This window comes from Podarcis tiliguerta, assembly GCF_965153285.1.
Source record: "Podarcis tiliguerta genome assembly, chromosome: 10".
Taxonomy (NCBI): Eukaryota; Metazoa; Chordata; class Lepidosauria; order Squamata; family Lacertidae; genus Podarcis; species Podarcis tiliguerta.
Genome location: NC_139543.1, coordinates 23,961,720 through 23,985,081, shown reverse-complemented (window position 1 = coordinate 23,985,081; position 23,362 = coordinate 23,961,720). Strand labels below are relative to the sequence as shown.

Genomic DNA, 23,362 nt, shown 5'->3' with positions numbered 1-23,362 from the left:
CTCCATCTTTCCCAACATCAGGTTCTTTTCCAGGAAGTCTTCTCTTCTCATGAGGTGGGCAAAGTATTGGAGCCTCAGTTTCAGGATCTGTCCTTCCAGTGAGCACTCAGGGCTGATTTCCTTAAGAATGGATAGGTTTGATCTTCTTGCAGTCCATGGGACTCTCAAGAGTCTCCTCCAACACCATAATTCAATAGTATCAATTATTCGGCGATCAGCCTTCTTTATGGTCCAGCTCTCACTTCCATACATCACTACTGGGGAGACCATACCTTTAACTGTAACCATAATATTCTATATTTCATGCAGTACCCCAGCTGAAAGTTACCAGTATGTAATGGTGTAGTCTAGGAACAAATCTGTCAAGTTTGGTTTCTTTGAATTTCCCATTCTTCCAATCTTAAGTTCATGTCACTACATTTCAGGATATGTTTATGAAATTTTTGTTTCAAATCTCCTTGTGGAAATGTGTCAATATTTGAATGAACATCCATCCTAACATCCACATTTTTGTATGGAATGTCACCTCGTATGCACATTTTTTTGCAAGCAAGTTCCCCAAATATATTGTATTTTTTGTACAAACATATGCATTCCTATGCATGCTTGCTCTTAATTTTCTGTTAAAGAACTGCATCACGAAATCTGCAGAAGATTGGCTTTTGAAGGATACATGTGTTTCAGTTTGCACACTGTTTCAGGGGCGGCTTAATAGGTAGGCTTGCATTAAAATGAGAAAATGAACTGAATTTACACACACAGACACCCGCCCCTCGTGCCAAAAGGTTGGGGCAAATTTCAAAGTGCTGGAGCTAATCACAACTACCTTCGTAGCCTTTTCTTCAAGGAGAGTTCAAAACTGCAGGCAACTGTGTTATTTGTTTAGGCAATTGTGTGCAACCTCCATCAAATGAAATAAATGCACAGCCTCTTTTTTAAAAAAAATGCCCTCTCAATCGCCCTGGCACAGCTGAAAAATGTCCCAGAGCTGTCCCCCACTCCAGTACACTATAGGAATCAACCATCCCATAGCGGCATGAAGGAATACAAACAGGTTGCTCAGTGTCACAGCAAGTTCTGTACATCTTCCTGTTTGTCAGAATTCTTTTATCTTAAAACGGACTGAAGCCTTTGATTTAGCCTCCTCTCGTTTTTTCCAAGCTAGATTTTGAAATGAGCTAGCACCCACCCTTGCTGCCTTTTGGAGGCTTCTTGCTTTCCTTCTGGTCTAGATCATTTGGCAGGCTTGGAATACCTAACAGATAATTAAAAAATAAAATAAACAAACTTCATATAGCTTTTATTGATTTCAAAGGGATTTACTGAATAAAACACTACAATCATTAGAGACCTCTCTTGCCTGAAGCATATAAAGCAGGGCATCTTTCCAAAGCCCAGTGTGGATTTCTCAGACCCTCTAGGTGATTTCCTTTCCTACAGATTTCTACACCTCCTTATAGGTTTCCTCCTCCTTATAGTTTTGTGTGCCTGGAACTAAGAAGCTTTCTGCCATGACATTTTTGTTCAGTTCCCAGTAGGACTGCAGACACTGTTGAATACAGTTACTCTAAGGAATCAAAAACTGTATCAGATTCTGAACATGAAAATAAGATATTAACATTCAGATTGTGTTGCCAGCATTTAACCTTCACAGTGAGGTAAAACAAGGGCCAGAGATTGAGACTTGTAAACACCGGCCCTCCTTGCTCGTAATTACACGCCCTCTAATCAATTTACACTCATGAGGAAAGGAGAAGAGACGCATTGCAACAAATGTGACTCAACAGCGAAAGGTCATTTTGAAATGTAGAATCATAGATGCATATATATTGTATTCTTAAAAACAAAAAAGTAGTTAGCAGCATTCGGATTATGAATAGCAAAGTCACACATTTATTCCAAATTAGTCCCATAAGAAAATTACTGTCCTAGAAGACTTTTAATTTGTATAGCCTTTGAAAATGACTTGTCAGGAATGCACCCTTCTTTCCTTAAGAGACAGGAGCAACCACTATTTCAGGTTTTGGTAGTCCATTACACTGCAAAGTAGAAACTTCATCCTAAACTCTTGGGGGGGGGGGGTACACAAAGCAATGACAAACCTGGACAGCATCTTAAAAAGCAGAGACATCACCTTGCCAGCAAAGGCCTGTATAGTTAAAGCTATGGTTTTCCCAGTAGTGATGTATGGAAGTGAGAGCTGGACCATAAAGAAGGCTGGTCGCTGAAGAATTGATGCTTTTGAATTATGGTGCTGGAGGAGACTCTTGAGAGTCCCATGGACTGCAAGAAGATCAAACCTATCCATTCTTAAGCAAATTAGCCCTGAGTGCTCACTGGAAGGACAGATCGTGAAGCTGAGGCTCCAATACTTTGGCCACCTCATGAGAAGAGAAGACTCCCTGGAAAAGACCCTGATGTTGAGAAAGATGGAGGGCACAAGGAGAAGGGGACGACATAGGACGAGATGGTTGGACAGTGTTCTCGAAGCTACCAGCATGAGTTTGACCAATCTGCGGGAGATGGTGGAAAACAGGAGTGCCTGGCATGCTCTGGTCCATGGGGTCATGAAGAGTCGGACACGACTAAACGACTAAACAACAACAACCTAGCTTGGGAATGCTCTTGGATCCATTATTGCCACTTGAGGCCCAAGTGGCTTTGGTGGTGCAGAGTGCTTTCTGACAACTTTGGCTGGTGGCCCAGCTATTTGGACAGGGATATCCTAACTTCTGTGTCCTACTGTCTAGTAATGCCTAGGTTAGATTACTGCAATGTGTTATATGTGGGGCTGCCTCTGAAGATGGTTCGTGGGCAAGGATCATCTAGTACATCTTGCTGAAATTCAGGAATTTTTTGCCCAATGTGGGGCTTGAATCTACAACCCTGAGATTAAGAGTCTCACGCTCTACCAACTGAGCTATCCTGTTTTGAACTAACACATTCCACCATATTTATTTGTAATCACTCTTCATAGACAGAAGAGTGCCCCAAAGGGACTGGTCACATAAAAGACATTGTAATGTCATATAAAAATCATAAACCAGAATATCTGAACCTCCATATCCAAGATAGGGAACAAATCCTATCCACACCACTAAAAGCTGATCACTAAAAGGTCAGAAAACCTAGCTCACTAGCCTACCGATTAACAACCAAAAGCCTGAGCAAACAAAACTGTTTTAGCCTGGTGCCAGTCATACCTCTCTAAGGAGCCAACACTGAGAAGGCCTGTTCTTGATTTGCCACCATCCACACCTCCATCAGAGGAGGCACACAGAGACTGGTATCGGGTGACAATCACAACATCCTGGTAATACATCATATTATTGAGGATGAGGATGATGGTCCAAATATATTTTACTGGTACTGATGGATTTAATGAGTTGCAAATTATATTAGCGCATGGGAACACCACTGTATTCGATGCCAACTGTGAAAAGCATTAGAAGTAACAGCTTTTATTTGAAATAGCAGAAAATAATACTGGGCACAAATGTAGCCTTAGACAAATTCTTTAGAATTTGGTTGTGAGCTCGCTTGTACAAAATTGCTTATACAAATTTCCCTTCCTATTAAAGTTCTGTTTCATTATATTTTGACCCAAAATCACAATGAAATAATGATGCAAGAAAGGCAATAATGTGAAAATTACCTACGTAATGAAACTCACTTTGCAATCTGTCGTTTCAAGGTACAGAAGCAAAAGAGTAGGAGGAATGGACAGGGGATCATTCAAATTCTAGAGAGGCTTGTCTTTGCCTTAAGCAAACTCCAATGTTTTTCAGCTTCTCACCTTATAGAATTCTTTAAACCTCAATATATGCCATAAACATATGGGGAGAAAGAGAATACCCAGAGATACAAGCTCCCTTGTTCAAAAGGCAAATAGAAGCTAAACCCCCTGGCAGCAGCTGCAGTACAGATGGTTATCTGTGCACCATTTTGCCACTGCTAAACAGAAAAAAAGAAGAAGAAAAATCAACAAAACAGCTGGAAGACACTCTGCACTTTAGGTAGGTGTATGTGTGTCTTTAGACTCTTTGGTTTGAAATGCAACCAAATCAGGAAAACACAGAATAAAAACAGCTGTACAAGGCCTAATTATCTGTCTGCTTTCATTTGCAGCTTTGATTTTCTTTTCTCCACACATCCCTTCTAAGGAAATTTGCTAAAAGTTGTTGAGGGGAAACAAGAATAGAAAGGTGTATCCTTTTGTGTAAAGCAAACCCAATTCCAAAGCCAACAGGAAAAATAAGCTGGACCGATTTACAAAGTTGCTGAGTTGATTTAAAATGGATTATTCAATACTACTCGTGAATTATATGTTGGAAGCCTTGAGAGGGTCTGACTTTAAAAAGTGACCTGTAAATATTTTAAATAAATAAATAAAGGTTCCACTCCACTTTCTGTGCATTGTCACCATTTGCTCTGCAATAGTTTGTCTTCCAGCCAGAAGGGCCTTTGCTTTCATTAAATTTATTGCTAGAAAAACGTAAGCATTCAAAAACAGGTTATCAACAGTTCAAAAGATCTCTCAGGAGTTGCATTACATGAAAAAGAGAGGATGGGCACAGCAGGTTGTCTTAGATTCATAAACAGATGTGTGCAAATGCAATAGACTAGAGTGAAGGTGTGTCTACTCCCCGGTGTGGGTTTCTTTCTGTTCTATACATTTAAAGCTGCATTGTTTAAACAGTCATGGCTTTGCCCAAATAATCCCTGGAGCTGAATTTATTAAGGGTGCTGAGAGTTGTTAGGAGACCCTTGTTCTCCTCGCAGACGTCCAATTCCCAGAGTGTCCTGGGAAGAAGGATTAATTGTTAATATATGAATGCCTCTTTTTCTAGACTCTTGACTCAATGTCAAGAAACTTGTCTACCTCATCTGATGGTTATAAGATTGATAGCACAATCCTTTTCAGAAGTAAGTCCCATTTAACTCAACAGGGTTTACTCCTGGGAAAGTGAGTACAGGGCTGCAACCTTAATTATGATTTACAGAACAACATGACAGCTGTAAAGGTGTTTTTTTCTCAAGACTATTTTGTCACTAAGTATTTGTAATGATTAAGAAAAGAAACTGATTAAAAAATGGAAACAGACTAAGGGTCTAAACTCTGTGGTTCCCAAAATGGGGCATATGCCCCACAGGGGGGCAATTTGATTTTTAAGGGGTGAAATTCAAGAATGAGTTATTAACAGTTAGTGGCCTTTTAGGCTTCCTCCACATGAATAGGACCTAACTTTTTGAATAATAATTATATGTCACCGGGGGGGGGGCATCAGGATTTTAGAGATGCTTAGGTGGGGCATGGCCAAAAAAAGGTTGGGAACCACTGGTCTAAACGAACTAAACACTGGGAGGCACTGACAAAACAGGGATGTTTGTTTCCTATGTAAAGGCTAGAGGTGAATGAGGAACAGCTAAAGGACAAAAATCAGAAGTCAAGAACAAAGGATGAACCAGGATGAGCCCAAAGGAAACTGAAATATACTCGGAGTCAAGTGTGGATTTCATGTTCTTTATTCAGCTCATAGTAGTGAGGAATGAAAGTTCCCCCAAAATATCTGCTTTATATACACTATTTACACAATGGGCCGCACGTGATTGGCTAATTCCTGGATTCTCCTGTAGGCCAATCAGGCTGCGGATTCACTTCCACCTGGAGCTGGATTGGGTGGCTCCTGCGGACCAATCATACTGCTGCATTGCTTTAGGACCAATCAGACTGCTGCATTCTGAATCCTATTGTTCTAGGACCAATCATACTGCTGCATTTTGGATCCTATTGTTCTAGGACCAATCAGACTGCTGCATTTTGGATCCTATTCAACTCAGTACATAACAGAAACACAGTAACGTCCCCAAGTTTAGGAACACCATGCTGCTCATTCATTAACTACAACAAGATGCTCTCCCACAGACCCTCCTTGTCCAGGAAGTTCCAGTGGTCTGTCTGGTAGGTGAAGGCCAGTCCAGGACCCAAGGGCATTCACTGCCTAGACAGATGTTACAACCCGTAGATCTGAAGGCCCCCACTTTGAGCCACAGCAGTTCTTGACAGGGGCCTAATTACTGTACCAGGGCTCCTAGAAAACTGCATGGAATTTCTTCACATCAGGCCCACCTGCATCCAGGGATATTCAGAGATAGTAATACTCCACACAACTGGGCTAATGCATGCACAAAAGACACTAGCACAATTGTTAAGCCCTACTGTTTTCCTGTTCTGAGCCTGTAGATCAAGGCAGGTTGGTCATTGTACCAAGGAGAGCTCCTGATGGTCAGCTTGCTCCAACAAGGATTGGAAATGAAATTAAGCCAGTAGGCCTCTCCTATGCCGAGTTCTGGAAGATCTGGAATCAACTGAAATGCCAAACGACTGGCCTGAAGACATGAACTTTTCCTGTCTTCCATGATGTGTCTTTGTACCACTGAACCAGCAAGGTAGCATGGCAGCCACTGGGTTCCTTGGGAAGGGCTTCATCACAGTTCTGTCTCTCGATCCATGAACACTGGTTTAATGGTTCTCTGCCTGCCAATCTCTGGTTCAGTGGTTCACCAGCATCAGGCTCAGCACCAGAAACCCGGTTCAGTTTCTTTGCTGGTAACACTGTAGCCCCAGACTTGGTGTCCTGGTCACTGCTGGGCTTGTGGCAGCTGAGTTAAAATCAGACAAACTCACATCTCCCATGGCCTCCATGTGAAGTACATAACATTTGACTCTACTCTGGGAAAATATAAATTGCAAATCAGCCCGGCTTATTATAGGCAATTTCTTTTCCTTTTCTTGCACTTACTCATATCCTAAATCAGGCTGTGAGCCTTGTTGGGGAAACATCAGTGACACCTTGTGCTCTATAGGTCTTCAGTGTCTAGCACATACGTAACTGTGTGTTAAATAAACAACAACAGCATGGCTGTGTTACTTTACAAAGGTTTCACCTTTGCAAACCAAACAGACCATCTCAGAACAAAAGGGGGTGGGAAGAGAAAAGAAGGCAAAAAGTCAGGGAAGGAACTTCTTTGGGATGTCCTTAAAGGACCCTGGGCCCAGGCTATTCAGGGAGACATTGAAGCGGAAAGGATGGAAAAAACATTAATAGAGAAGAAGAAGAAGAGTTTGGATTTGATATCCCGCCTTTCACTCCCTTTAAGGAGTCTCAAAGCGGCTAACATTCTCCTTTCCCTTCCTCCCCCACAACAAACACTCTGTGAGGTGAGTGGGGCTGAGAGACTTCAGAGAAGTGTGACTGGCCCAAGGTCACCCAGCAGCTGCATGTGGAGGAGCGGAGACGCGAACCCAGTTCCCCAGATTACGAGACTACCGCTCTTAACCACTACACCACACTGGTTTGAAGGTAAAGGCTGAGGTGTCCATTTTTAATGAACACTGTTTTACAAACAGAATTATAAAGAGTATCAGAAATATTAATCTAGCTACCAGCTACATGAGTTTTCAACAGCATACTGTCACTTTTCCACCCCTCTTGGGAGAGTTTCATATCCACAATATTTAGAGAATACTTCATTACCAGCGAACTAGGTAATACAAGATTGAAATGTACCTGCACCCAGTTTATTGTGAGCTCTAATAGGTTTTACACAGAAAAAAAAATGTTTAAGGTACAGGACTTGTGGAAGGGTCTTTATAGAAGCTTGTATATTGCAAAAACATTATTTACATAGTAACAAGATGAGGGCATAGAACATATAGTTGCATTGGTAATAAACATGACTGCATTTGAAAAGGCTACTAATATTTCTGAGCTCTCCAAAAAGTGGAACAGCTTACCTGACACAAGGTCAGGGTGATCCCAATAGGATAACTTAACACTGTACCATTTCCATCTAATATTTATGCCCTTATTTTATATATTTTTCCAATGGAAAAGATCTGAACTCTGAAATTTCATCTGATCTCTGGAACTGGATGTGGCAAAATGTCCCATGTTTAACAAAGTACCAAGCTTAAATATGTGGTTTGGTTTTTTATATGAATTTATTTTTCATTGGTACTCAACATCTGCCAGGGTGAATCAAATATACCTAGGAGTGAATGATATCAAATGGAGTGGAGTATCAAATGCTGATATGATTCAAATATTTTGATCATGCCCTAAAATAAAGGCGTTTTCTGGATAAATATTTTGAATTAAACTGAGATAATAGCAGGTTATAAACCGCTAGCAGATCCAGTGATTATCTTGTTTGGATATATAAAGCAACAGGTCATGTCAGACAATATAGAAATGATAGCTCACTTTTAACAGTTACACAGAAGATAATTTGTTGTAATTGAGGCGGGGGTACGACAAACACCTTCACTGGAAGAGTCGATAATGAAAATATGAGAGGTAGGTATAATTAGATATAATGGAATATTGGTTATTCAAAAGTGGCAGATGGATGAAGGACATTCATTTTGTGTGAACGGTTCTGTTTCTTTTCACTGTTGCTGTATTAGATATTGTTAATTTTGCCTAGCCATCATTTTAATAAACAACAATACCATTAAACAATATTTACCACTTTAAACACACCAGAAATAACCTCCCATTTGAGAAAGGCCTTGCTCATCTAATCATTGCTAAGCGATGGACTGTCTAAAGTTCAGTTTGTGTCATCTACATGTCTTAAACAAAGCTTTAAATTAAAGTTCAAAACAAAATACTTCATATTAGGTCATGTATGCATTCCTAGCCTGTGACCCTCAATATAATTGCTTTGAAGCTGCAAAAAAATTCTGTTAGGGTCCATGTTGTCATGTTAATAACCAATAATAATTTCCAGTTTAACCAAAGTCCTTTCCTCTTCAGTTCTTTTCAACATCTTTTTTTGGTCCTCCAGAGATGGGAATAAAGCAAGTGAAAAGCAAATGAACAAATACCTAACCATGTTGACTGATATTGATTAAAATGAGCTGAGAGTTCTGAGGTAAAAGGTCCAGTGCATTTCTAGTGAAAGGTTAAGGATACCAGGCTTAATATAATAGCGAATAAACTTCTGCCTTCAGCTTTTCTTCTTTCTTCTTCCAACAATGCTCTTTGTGCTTTATTTTTCTGTCTGCTGAAGGAATCAGGCATAGCTGGCTTATATGCTGGTTGGCCAGACATGGGAACAGGCAATACCCAGGCAGCCAACAAGACACTGCCCACTACACTAGCAGGGGCTTCTGATTAGCCCATTTAAATCTACCTTTTTGGCAGTCCACCTGGCCAGGGAAAGGGGTGAGGGGTCTCAACCGCCGCACTCCCGGAAAATGGATACATGGCCATTCCAAAGAAAGTGAAATAATATATTAATCACTAGACTTTGGGGCTCACAATATCAGTCTCAGATGACACCTTTGATAGCCTTTATTATGGTGTGAGGTTTCGAAGAGTGAAGCCCACTTCATCAGGTGCATCTGGCAAACTCAACTTGAGTCCGCAAAAGTTTATGCCATAATAAACCGGTTAGCTTTAAACGCTACAATACTCTTCAATGGCCTTTCCTACACAAGGCTGTCATAGCTACCCCCCTGGAATTAGCAGTCTATTTTTCTCTGATATCAGTGAAAATGCAAAAGCATTCCACGTCAGTATGCTTTGAACTGAAGTTTAATTCAACTCTGAACAAACCCAATTTCAGGAGGAAAAAACAATGCAGTTGAAATGAATAATGAAAATCACTAAATAGCAGAAATTAAAATATTAATGTATGTTATACTTTCCTTTTAATCAACATGGAACACAAAACTACATTATGTATTCTGTTTTTAGGATAAAAAGTCTGTACTCCTTATGTCTATTAGTTTACATTTTTTTCAAAAACCAAATTAAATAAAACCTATTTTTGAATACTGCACCAGTGCTGCTGGCATGACAAAGTGTTAAAAGATTTATTTGATATAACACCCAGCGAACTCTATACTGAGTGTTCATTTAACACAAAGGAATTGGATTTCATGTCACTTAACTCTGAATGCTTAGGCCACAATTTCCCTTAAGTCTATTGACAATGCCATAAAACAACCTATTTTATAGAGCCAGAGGGCAGGGTTGTTTTTTTTAACTAACTTGGTATCCAAAGACATGTCAGCAGAAACAGACTCATTTAACCCCTTCCGGCTTATGCTGTTAAGTATATACAAGGTGCTCCCCATCCCACACAAAGAAATAACCCAAATTTTCCTCATATAAATATGAAGAAGCTTCTGTTGCTGGTTTACACTGGGAAGTAGGAGTTAAATAAGTCTTTGCCCATCCTTTATCCTTTGGCTCATGCAAAAGTCAACAGATGGAGCCAATGTTGATGGTTCTCAGTTCTCACTGAAGCCAATTATAATTATTATTAACATTTCTATTAACATTATTATGAGCTTTTCTGTCCTTCAGGTTTTTTCAGTGCTCAAGGCAGCTCGCAACATATTAGAAAGAATATCTCAATATCATAATTTTGTTTTATTTATTTATCCCCCCTTTTCCTCCAAGATGTGGCTCTTCACATCTGTTTTATTTTCACAACAACCCTGTGAGAGGAGTTAGGCTGAGGGACATTGACTGGCTTAAGGCTACCCAGTGAGTGGGGTTTCTTGGGTCATAATCCAACACTCTAACAATTAGATTTAAAGACCAGGGGCTGCAGCAGTGTCAACAACTAATTCTAGCATCGGGGCGCGGACTGGTTGAAGAGGAAAGTCTTTCGCAACTGGTCATCCATTAGCGAGGAGACAAATTAAGCTGTTTAGGATTTTAACCAGTGTTTTGAATTGAGTCCTGAAACAGAGTGGAAATCAATGCATTTGATGTAACATGGGATTCACATGTTCCCCTAGGATTCCAGCCAACACTTCAGTTTCAATATCCAGACACTCTTTAAAGGCAGACCCACAGAGATCACATTGTTTTCAGGTAAACTATAGGTAAGCATGTAAATGTCTGCCCTGGGCCCTCTTAATATTTACGTGGGGGCACCTACTTAATCTTTACCTAGTACACTGCAGTAAAAACTGTAGTTATGCCCTACCAGATATCATCTAAGGATGAGGCGAAGTTCCTTCACAACCAGAATCTTAAATAAAATCACTGGCTACAACCAAAATGGACAATTTGTGATGGAGTAAGTCTTGTGGGAAAAGGAACATCCATACTTTCCCCTCCTTCCTCTAATCCAGGTTTGCCTTCCCTATCTCCATAACTGTATTGACCTTGTTCCTCATTCTACTCATTCAGTGGAATGCCTCCCTGCACCACTACCATTTCATACCAATACAGTTGTACATCGGTTCTTGAATGTAATCTGTTCGAGTTCCGAAACATTCGAAAACTGAGGTGCAAAGGGCTGTCTGCAAATTCAATTGAGAAAATTGAAAAACACACAGCAGAAAAATATATATTAACAATATATTGCAGGTTTTGGTGTCCTCGGGTGTCTTCCCGTGTAAAAGTTGGGGTGTCTAGGCGACGTTTCGACGAGGTCTCACTCGTCATCTTCAGGCTGGTGCTTTCGGCTTCTTGTTACTGGAACAGAGCTCTGTTCCAGTAACAAGAAGCCGAAAGCACCAGCCTGAAGATGACGAGTGAGACCTCGTCGAAACGTCGCCTAGACACCCCAACTTTTACACGGGAAGACACCCGAGGACACCAAAACCTGCATTCCTGTACCCGTGAAAATCTACGAAAGCAAATAACAATATATTATATATATATTAACAAAGCTGTATTCGACGGATGAAAGTACATGATGTTTGACATGATTGAGAATCGTGGACCCAGGGACAAAGAATTATGAAGCTTTAAAATCGAGATGTGGAAAATATGGAAACAACGAGGAGAAGCAGGACTAAGATGTGGAGATATGCTTCAGAGATCCAGACCGTGGGGAGCTCCAAAAAATTAATAAATATAATTTGGACTATAATTTGGTCTTTTTTTAGTTTTTTATTTTAATTGAAGTATTATGATTGGATATATTAATTGGATGTTTTTTATTGGGAAATCAAAAAAAATTATTTTAAAAAGAAAAAAGAAAAACAAAGAGCGGAAGCCGTTCATCTTCCAAGGCACATTCGAAAACAGAAACATTTACTTCCGGGTTTTCAGTGTTTGGGTTCCGAAACATTTGCCAATGGAGACGTATGAGAACCAAGATACCCCTGTACACCTATAGCAGCGGCTGCTTCCTCTTTCTCTAGCCATTGAAAAGGAACATCTGAGCTGGTGCAGGGTGCCTAGAGTGGCAACTTCCTATGTTCTTGGGAGCTCTAGGATGTCTCTAGTGGTGTGGTGATGGAATTTGGGGGTGAATTTCAGCAGATTTAGTAAAAGTAGTATAGAGTCATTGAGGACATGGAACAAAACAATCCAGACTTTCGAAAGATACAGTGCCCAAAGTATGTTCTCTGTGAAGTATGGGCGATGATGCAGTCACTGCCCCCAGGGTGGCCGGTATAAATTATGTATCAGTAGTGCAGTTCTAACAAAATTGAACACACAACAGAACCGCATCCATAAAATATACATAATAGGTGCTGCAAAAGGTCAGATCTCCTACTGTTTGATTTTGTTTGCTTCCCTATCTGCTCTCTTTTATTCCTGTTGTGCCTAGAGAAATATTACTGAAAGATCCAGCAGGAGACATGTCCTTTGAGTAAAAATTTAAATGGGCAGAGGGAAAGTCATTTACTGAACAAGAAGTGCAGAGGAGTCCCAGCATATATATTTCGTTCATCGGGAGGGGGAGAACTGCCCCCGTAAGAGGTTCAGAGAAGACCTTAAGCAGCTGCAGGGAGGCAAAATTACTGTAATGGTAATATGTAGCATAAGCAGCAAAGCAATTTTGCACTGCTGGTAGACTGCGCAGCTGTATAATAGTGGTGTCAGAAAGCCTGCACATAAAAATAAAAATCCCCACCAAACCACCTGGAATACTGCACTCAGGTGTGTGTAGCTTAGAAATGGGAGAATACAACCATTTCAATTGCTCGCCTTTTCTCCTTTTTCCAATCTTAAGTTTGGGTCTCCACATTTCCATATCAGGTTGTGATTTACTTTATTTTTAAAAATCCATCAGTGTGGATTTCTGCTAATATGCATGTTCTCTATAAACATTTCTGCACAGCAGCTTCCCCTGCTATAATGCACCTTTCACTAATATAATATATGGTGCTAAGTTTTTTGTGTGTCATTTCACTAATCTATGAATTTTATGCACACTACCATAGCAGACTGATTTTTGTACATATTATTTGGCTGGCAAACTGCACTTGGAAATTCGGGCAAGTGTGAATTTGGAACGATGGCTGTGTTTTGGTTCACAGATTGGTGCAAATTATGTTTTACGTTCAGGTTTGCGAGAGAACAGAATCAAAATACGCCTTACATAATGCATGGCAGTTGTAAAATCAAAGAAAATTACATAAACACCCTAAATATGCTTTCTTATAAGTAAAGCCATTTGAGTTCATCAGTCAAGATTCACTCCTTTGTATGGTTAGGGAGGTTGTAAGCAAATATGCATATGTGACTGCAGCAACATTTCACACTAAACATATCCCAAGTGACTAGATGTAGCTGTTATGAACATCCAACACTGGTAAATACTTTTGCTTAGTTTTTGTTTCATTTTTGTATCTTTTCTTTTTTTTTGAACAAATGCTAAGCGGATTGATTTGCAAAAGCAAGAGCTGTGAAACAGTTTGTGTATTGAAAAGCAAGTGTTTAGGTTGAGCTACATGCTGCTCTGTTAGGATATTATACTGCGTACAACCTAAGGCAACCTGCAGGAATTGTCAACTGATCCAGGCAAATGATGCACAGGGAAAGAAAAAAACAGGATGGCAAGACATATTGCACAGCAGTGCGCAAAGCAGCCATGCTGTGAAAAAACGAGGGAAGGCGGACAGCAAGAGACCCTTCTGCAAACCATCACACATCCCCAGTATTGGACACTAGCTTTTGATGCACTCAATCTCAGCACTCATGCAACATATTATCTACTGGCTTTGGACTAGGTCTGTCAAACAATAGGTCAGATGGAAAAAAACAATTGACGACATGGCAGTGATGGCTTCTTGGAGTCTGGGAACTGGGAACTTCATCCATAATCCTAAAGGAGGGCCACCTGGCCATTTCTTGGAGGCTCCTCCCCCTGCATCCCAGTAAAAACATCATGGCAAGATGGAGACCAACCTGGCTGGGTCCATCCATCAGCCAGACAGGGAGCAGCTGCAGAGAGCTTGCCTTGCCTCTTTCTACTAGAAAGAACACTTATAAGAACTCAGTACCTAAGAAGCAGTACCAGAGTTTGCTTTCTTCCTCCTCCTTGGCAATCCCTTTTCCTTTTGTGTCGTGGATTGTAGACTGTACGTCTCAGGGCAGCAGCTGTCATAATTATTGTACATTTCCCGGAAAGCATTTTTCAGAAGGAGAACAGGGTAACCCCTGTACTTTAAATAAAGCAATAGATTTCATTAATTCACTCTAGCAGCCTCTTCCTAGCATTCCACCATGAACTGCTTTCCAATGGCCACGTCTGATTTTTTGCTTTTTGCTTTCAAGCTGTTATTGTGAGTTTCTGCTTAATAGCTGCTGCCGTTTCTTTTCTCTTACACTTTAACACAACCTTTGGAGTCTACTAGAATTTTAAGGGGCTTCAAAATACCTTGAATTGTGGAAGGTACTCCACAAAAACAAATTCTTTTCCTCGCCTTCTATATAAACAGAAACCTATAGTTTCTTTTCCTGTAAGCTAACAATGGCTGCTGTGTCTGGCAGATGAAATGCTTTTCAAGAGACATGTCACGTGAGGGAGCCCTTTCAAAGGCATCTGAGATTTCTCAGATGCCGAAAGAAAAGCAACCACAAGTATGCACACAGTTTACTTTAAATCAAGACATTCAGTATAAATGAGGCTCCAACTGAGACTAGATTGCACACAATGATCAGCAATACATTTGGGCTTTATATAAGCCTTCTATATAATATTCAGGTTTGAATGCTGGCAGATAGAAAAAAAATTAGAAACACATTGCTTGCAGATAAGTTACAATGCACTTGGTAATGCTGACAGACAGACCTTTTGAAAACAAAATAGTCTATTTACACTGAAGGAGTCTCTAAAGATTACCCAGTCAGATTTTGAAAGAAAACTGTTATTACCAGAAGCCTGATGTTGCATTTCATATAGTTGGATTAGTTATTCCCCGATTACTCATGATTTCCAAGAGTATTAATTTACTGTTTTGCAGCTTTGGTTTACCTATGGCAAGGTTATAGACACATCAAATTGTTGTTGTTTTTTTAAAGAAAAGGCAGGATTCTGCATTGATTTTAAAAGCATTTGGGGGTAAGAAAAATAAAATATTAATTGAAAAGTCAAACTACCATAAAAGCCACAAGTCATCATCTGAGGCACGCCAGGGATTCTTATTTTCTTCTGCAAGAGGGGAGCTCTCCATGTTCACTTGAATATTTCCCAAAGTGTATGACACTGCATGGAACAGGAAGCTGCTGCACACGCAGGGCTCAGTTTGTTTGTTTACTGGAGCACCGGAGTTCTCTCCAGTGGTCCATCAAAGTCAAAAGGATTTCTAGTACTGACCTCAACAGAATACAAAATAAGTGATTATACTTATGATCAGTTGTATATTCCGGAGTGTGAAACTGTGCTCCCCAAAAAACCAGAGTACTAAAGGTCAACAGCAGAAGGCATTGTTGTTGTTTTCATTTCAGGTGGCAAGAGAATGGAAAGTAAGAGAGTAGGATATTCTCATCCTTTTCCTCTTAACCCTGTCTTTAACTTTCTTGGGATGGGCAGCCTGCAGCTCTGCAAGACATCTTGTAGTAGAAAGGGACATGACTGTTGCAGGCAAGGGCATGGACACTGTAGTTAGCCCACAGGGTTCAAAGTCCTATTTTCCACTGGCAAATAAGGTTTGGGGCACTAAAAGTAGAAGAAGAGGAGAGTGACTTTCATAAAGTTTGCATAAGCATATTTGCATACACCCAGCCTGATCCCTGAGATCATCCAAATTGTTGTTCCCTGTGTTACAGAGGATTGGGTGGCCTCAACCCATGCAGAGGCGGAGCTAGCTGTTCCAGCACCCGGAGTGAGGCACATGCTGTTCACCTGGGGGCAGGGCCATGGGGCATCCCATGGCAAGCATCCCAGGGGGCAGGGCGAGAATCCAAGGGGGGCACAGCACATGGTGGGCGTCCCAGGGAGCAAGCCACCCATGGGGGCGGAGCGAGCTGCCCATGGCAGGCCTGCCTCCTGGGCAGGCAGGGAGGGAGTGGTGCCACTTTGCCAGCAGCTTTCCTCCCTTCCCTCTTCATTTTAACAGCTTGGGAGAGGCTCCCCCCCAAAAAACAGCACAGGAGTGTGGGGCAACTGTTAGGATATAGTTCCATTCCACCTTCAAAGGGTCAGGCATGACTGTTGTGTATCACATGCCTGTTTACGTCCAGCACAGTCTGCTGGGAATTTCCGTTGTATGTTGCTTTTGCTATACTGCTGTTTTGCTGGACACGAAGGCAAGCAGACATGTTTTTCCTTTGTTCCTGAGCTATGCTGAATAAAATGCTGTTCATTTTGCTTGTACACCTCTCTGTTCACCTCTTCGCTGTGAGGTGATTTACACACTCTGCTGACAGAGCGTGCATGAGTCTCTAAACGTACCTGACGCTCGTGTCGCTGACTGACTGATGCTGTTCCACGGGAGACCGGTGATCGTCTGGAGCCAGCTGGGGGCCTGCCTGATGCCCCCATCTCCCCCACAGTATCCCAACAACAGGCTTATGGGCCCAGATCCATGGCAGGCTTGCCTCCTGGGCAGGGAGGGAGGCTCCCCCCCCCCGAAGCAGCACGGGAGTGGGGGGCAATGGCACACCACATGCCTGCGACTCCCAAGCCTCCCCCGAGCTGTGAAAATGAAGGGGGAAGGCTGCATCTCTGCCCCTTCCTCCGCCCCTGCACCCATAGGGCGGAACACCCAAGATTCGGCAGGCATCCTTCATTTTCACTTTCAGACCCTTTTGTGTGCGAGACCATTCCTTCCATTTGTGGTTGCCGCCATGCACATCTAGCACGCACAGGGGGGAGCAGCTGACTGCAGTTCTAGTTTTAAGTGTAATCCGGGATTAGCAAACTAATCAGCAGGGCAGCTAGGTGGGAAATGGGGCTGCTGACCAACCCCTTTTCATAGAGAAACAACTAAAGGGGCAGCAGCCAGGACGGTGTCTTAAATAGCCACCCATTACCTTTGGGCTCCCTTACCCATCTTCCAAAGCAATTAAAATTTATTTTCACCAATCAGGTTTAGGTTCTTTGCTAATAGAAACAAGCAAGCTCTGCACTGGCCAACGAGGAATGTATGCACACACAAAAGAACATTTTACTAGTTTTCTTGAAACTTTATTGGCTTCCCTTACAATTTCTCAGACGTTTCACCTAAAAAGATGATGCTCAAATTTGCCTTGACATTTCACTTCAGGGAAAACGCAATAGCAACTTAAGAAAGTGCCACTGTTAATCATGTAATTATCAGTTTCTTTTCTTTCTGCATTTCATTTCCCCTCTGATGCCATAATGGATGTGTTAATTCTTAAGGTGCTTTGTGAAAGCCGTGTGACTCCTCACCTGGGAAACTGCATGAGCTGAACCAAAACAGGCAAACAAGTTAACTCCGCAGCCTTGTTACTCAGACCCCTCTGCTTCCACAGTAACCCTAAAGGGGGCTGTGAAGAAGACAGGCAAAGTTCATCTGCCGCCTGCCAGAACCACTGCCCTCTGTGGCATGAACTTTATTGGCTTTCAGCTCTATGCTATGCTGCAGCACTGCCCTGAAAGTTGCCTGGGCAACTTGGGACACCACCTGTTGAGGATGAAACACAGCGCCAGAAGAAAGGGGGGCATCTTGACCTAGCCTAGGCAATCAGGCCAGAAAATTATAGCCACTCCATTATTACATAATTTCTTCATACTTCAGAAGAGAACTAAAACATAATACACACAATATGTGTCAATTATTCTTAAATTGGGCTAAGCCAGTCAAAATTACCCTACGTAATTGACAGAGCATTTCTTATTTGTTCAATCACGGGCTCAGAATGTCTCTCAGCAAGGCAAATTTAGTGGAGGACTGAAGATAAGCAATTAGTTTGACTAGCAGCAAAGCACCCCTTGCAGCTTTTCCTTCCAAGGAGCAGCAGAGGATTTCCAGGGGCTTATATAAAACAAGATTGGCATGGCATGGCAAGGAAGCTGCCATTGGTCTCTCTCTCTCATTGCTCTGAGTCCCCAGTCTGGCACCCACTAGAGCACCTGTGCCCACAGTGCCCCCACCTCCTCAAAATTAGGCTCAGACCCACTTCACTTGCCCCTTCACAACTGACTCTTGCATCAGCGGATGCCATCTCTGTGGGTCTACGCGACATTAAGAGACCAACTCCCAGCACTGGCACAATATGGGGGTGATAACAGGTTCTTCTTATCTTTCCTCCCCGAAGTCCTGGGATTAGGTCTTCTCTTCCCACACTAGGACCTCAGGGCTCTCAGCCATTCCATTTTATATCCTCCGGTGATCTGCTTCCATAGCTTATATATATATATTTTTTTTATAAATATTTTATTCGTTTTTGCATAAAAGACAATAAAGCAAAACAAAAGCAACAAACAGTACACCAAAAACATAAAGAATTACACAAACATAACATACTACAAACAACAAAAATAAAGACAATCTTATCTTCATATTGATCTTGCGTTAACTTGTTTCTCTGATTTCCCCGAGTCTCCCTTCCCTGTATTCCAATTCATACAATTAAACAACAAATCCCTTCCCTCTGTCATAATTAACCTCCTTTCTGATTTGAATGTCTTAATATAGCTTGTTCAATGCTTAGAACTTAGAATGTTGGGTCTTCTAATCCTTAAAATTTTACTCCAATAACCTTATACATTCAATCTGATGTTATTTTAACATTCATTAATCTTATAGTGTTTCTGTAAATAGTCTTTAAATTTCTTCCAATCTTCCTCCACCGTCTCTTCACCCTGGTCTCTGATTCTGCCAGTCATTTCTGCGGATTCCTGCTTCCATAGCTTATAGACTGTGGTTTACACACTGATGAAGCAGGCCCCTCCACCCAGCAGGCACACCCATCTTCCGCTCACCAGCTGGTGAGTGCTTCCATTCTGCTCAGTTTGACTGCACATGCACGTTACCCTGCTGGGAACAGGAACATGCAATCCAAGTGTAGTACAGGGCTGGTTCAAAATGGCATCAAACCATTTCTGAATATAAACCAGAAGCATCTTCCTGCTCTCACTCCCAATTGGGCAGCTATATCTTCAGAGGCATCCAAATCTGTGCTGTGTGTAATAGTTTGGTCCTCTTTTTGGACTCGAAAGTATCCAAACAAGCCAAAACCCACACTTTGATCATGGGAAGTGCCACACTAAATAGGTCTACAATATCTCACAAGGCTTCTGAGTTGATGCAATTTGGAATGCCTCAGCCTATCTTCTTAATTCAAAATGGTGTCCAGACAGAAATAAAAACTGGCTCCTCCACCAAAGGAACCATCACTCCAAATTCAGCAATGTTATATCAGCAGGCATCTAAATGCCCCAAAACAGGTAGACGAATCACTTCCCCATACATATAATAGACTATTAACTTGAATAGAGAAACTAAGTTCAGCTATTTTCTGGGATTGCTTTAATGATCTTCAAACTGTTCAAACTTAAGTTTTTTCTTCTTCTAAGAACACCTTCATAAAAATGGTTTAAATTGCTGCCTTACCCAAAAAACAAAAACAAAACCCTTTAATAAAAACTAAATTTGCTTTGGGACACGGGTGCCGCTGTATGTTAAACCACAGAGCCTAGGACTTGCCAATCAGAAGGTCAGTGGTTCGAATCCCCATGACGGGGTGAGCTCCCGTTGCTCGGTCCCTGCTCCTGCCAACCTAGCAGTTCGAAAGCACGTCAAAGTGCAAGTAGATAAATAGGTACCACTCCAGCGGGAAGGTAGACGGCGTTTCCGTGCGCTGCTCTGGTTCGCCAGAAGCGACTTAGTCATGCTGGCCACATGACCCGGCTGTACACCAGCTCCCTTGGCCAGTAAAGCAAGATGAGCGCCGCAACCCCAGAGTCGGCCACGACTGGACCTAATGGTCAGGGGTCCCTTTACCTTTACTAAATTTGCTTTGGCTTATTTTTGAAACCTTGTTATTCCTGTCCCATTTAATTGACTTCCCACACTACCCCGTCAAAGAGTTAGCTGAGCCTGTAAAATATATTCTAGAGGTTAAATAGCTGCTTGTGGAAGTAGGTAAGATATAAAGCCACCTGGTGACAGAGGTGAGAGCCAAACAAGGAGGAGTTGGGTTAGCTGGTTTGCACCCCTCCAATTTTTCTCTCAGAACAGGCCAGAACTCCTGCTGCCACATCACTGCCTGATTTTCCTCTTAACAACTGCTGGAGTCCCTTGAAGGTGCTCTGCTGTGAGGTCAGTGGCTGTAAAATAAAACACTATGCTGTAATATAAATGTCAGGGAACATAATTCCCCTCCACACAAACATTTTATCTGTGATTTACTTATTTAGCTTGTTTTCTGCATTTTAGTGAAAGCTCGGCTCCATCAATATCATTCTGTACATATTTATATTTATTTCAGTGTTTTGTTTCTGTCAAGAAGCTATAATAGAACTTGAAATACCAGCCTTTAAATTAAATTTGTGAAACAGAAACAGGATTTTATTTGGTCCTAGACCTAATTTGTGAGGTAATTTAAGGAAGTCTGTTTTCTCTTGATTCATTTATGGCCAATGAAGTGATATGATTTATGCTGGGTCATACAGTATTGCCAAATTGTTGTTGGGTAAATTTTGTTGGCTTTATTGTTAACTGTTCAATTTGGTGTGTTTTATGTTATTATTTTATGCTGACTGTTTTTGTTTTTAAAATCAGGAGGCTAATACATGAAAAGAATAAATAAATGTCCAGTAGATTACTGTATGTTGTGGCACAGTTTGTGCCTAATGTTGCATTTAGAGGCTGGCGTCAAGAATCTGCAACATTTCTGAAAAGAACTGGGTGTTTGTCTATATATGATGAGCTGTTTTTACCAGTTAAAACAATAATCATTTGCAATACCTTCCAGAACTGTTTGAAACTAGAACTGTATGAAACTAGAACACAACTGGTACAGTATATTCTGTAAGGATCTATTACAAAATACCTTGGGTCATTCTATTTTGCCTAGCATTTTACATTTGAGTCCAATTCAGTACCACTCCCAGGTCTGTAACACTGGAAGGAATGGTCCAAGGAATTTTATAATGAACCCATACAAAATTCATTATGGCAGCCAATAAATTGAATCTATCCTGATAGATTATTTCAGACACAGGATTTGATTGCACCGAAGTAGCAGTTGTCAAATAAATGTAAAATGTGCATTTGTTTTGCTTGCTCACTGATGGATATTCCATTCACTTAATGATAAAACAAATACTTCTGGGTTTTCTACAATAACCGTAGATATGAGGGAAAAAAATGTTTTTAAAGTTAAAACTGAATCAGACTAAGCACTGATAGCGGAGGAATTCCCCTGATCTCTGTAATATGATCTCCATGTTCATTTAAATGAAATATGTGAGAACAGTGAGTCAAACAATCAAAATTGATATTCGTGATGCATTGTCACGAAAGTTTTAGGTCCTAAAACTTACCATTCTAAGATCCTATTGTATTGTACAGGTAATTAATTCAGCCTGTGAGCTGGTCAATTATAGAACAAAATTTCCCACAATGGAATTTTATCCGAGCCAAGTTCATATCATTAGTCTGACTAATCATCAGCAATGTGGGTTAAATCATATGTAATTGAACCACGATTCTCTTAGCTGTTGTTTCATTGCCTTTGAATGGCAAAATTGAACCTTATGTTTCTCCTTGCTAACTGCTGTCCTTTAGTACTCAGCATTTTCTTCTTTGCTTAATAGCATCTTGCACTCTTGAAAACTTCATACTCTCCTGACAAATAGCTCTACTATGGCATTAACTACAGCATAAGTCAGTGTAGACAAAAATCTACATGAAAAGGAAGCCACATTCTAGTAATTTTGCAAGAGATTTTTAAATTTATTTTAGAAGATGGCAATGCAACACCTTTGGAGCAAAAAAAAGGTGTAAATCAAGAAAATTTACTTCTGTCTGCAAGTCGGGATAACTGAAGATATCGGAGACAGATTCTTTCATCCTGGGAATCAAAATATAGATGAAGTTTACTCTTCTCTGGAACAGAATTTCACTTTAAAATACACTCTACTTGATTCTCTAGAGAAGGTCTCAATCTACTTTTAAATGTGTATATTTTAAAATGTACTCACAGGGGACTTCCATTATCAAAGTTTCTTACAAAAACAGAGATGCTTCTCAGAGGAGTTTTTCATTTTTGTTTTAAGGGGGGGGGGGATACCCAACCCTTCAATTATGCCTTTCAAATGAAATGGTGTCAGATTTCTGGGGACTAATTTAAATCCTTCACAGAATAACCAGATTACACAACATTAATGACAGATAGCTTTTGTTAAACCGGAATAGGAACCGGAAACTTAAACTTGTATAACATTTGTATATAACAAATTGATATTATTGTGTTGAATATATACTCCTCCCAGCTGTTTAGAATCAATGATGAAACAGGAAGCTAATCTGTGCTGAGGCTTAGTTTTCTTTACGGTTCCAGTGAACTGCTTAGAAGCAGTTTATTTGGATGGCATTCTCCAGTGAAAAAGGGACATCAACATCATTTAGGAGACAGGATGGGAGTACAGAATAGGTTCTCCATTTTGGTCATATCTGAAATGATGACATGGACAATGTTACAGTCCTGTCTGGTCTGGTTAAAGAAGTCTCTTCTTCACTACCATAATTAAATCTTACAACTGCACCGAGTTTTATTCAGTATGAAGGAGTAGTAGTAGTTATTTCTGCTCCCTTATTTACTGCCTTACACACACACACACACACACACACACGCATGCGCGTTCTCTGAGGAACTTGTTAGGAGACTGCATAACCCCAGAAAACTGGTGCTACTATTGCAAAAGCAATACAGAACTCTGTTTGAACTAAAAAGATACCGCCCATATTCAGATAGCAGCCAAACTTCTTTGTGTGGTGTAGTGGTTGAGAGCGGTAATCTTGTAATCTGGGGAACCGGGTTCGCGTCTCCGCTCCTCCACATGCAGCTGCTGGGTGACCTTGGGCCAGTCACACTTCCTTGAAGTCTCTCAGCCCCACTCACCTCACAGAGTGTTTGTTGTGGGGAGGAAGGGAAAGGAGAATGTTAGCCGCTTTGAG

At 41.0% G+C, this 23,362-nt stretch overlaps 1 protein-coding gene across 2 annotated transcripts in view; it reads right to left on the bottom strand.

Annotated features, from left to right (window-relative positions):
- Positions 1-23,362, bottom strand: part of IMMP2L (inner mitochondrial membrane peptidase subunit 2) — a 453,218-nt gene that overhangs the window by 66,261 nt on the left and 363,595 nt on the right. The window contains exon 6 of one of the 2 annotated variants that reach the window (XM_083400142.1): positions 22,130-22,256. The exons of the other annotated variant lie outside the window; for it this stretch is intronic. Within the exon in view, the coding sequence (XP_083256268.1) occupies positions 22,191-22,256 (66 nt within the window). The 3' untranslated portion in view covers positions 22,130-22,190. Of the gene's footprint in view, positions 1-22,129; positions 22,257-23,362 lie in introns of those variants that run through there. 2 annotated transcript variants of the gene reach the window in all.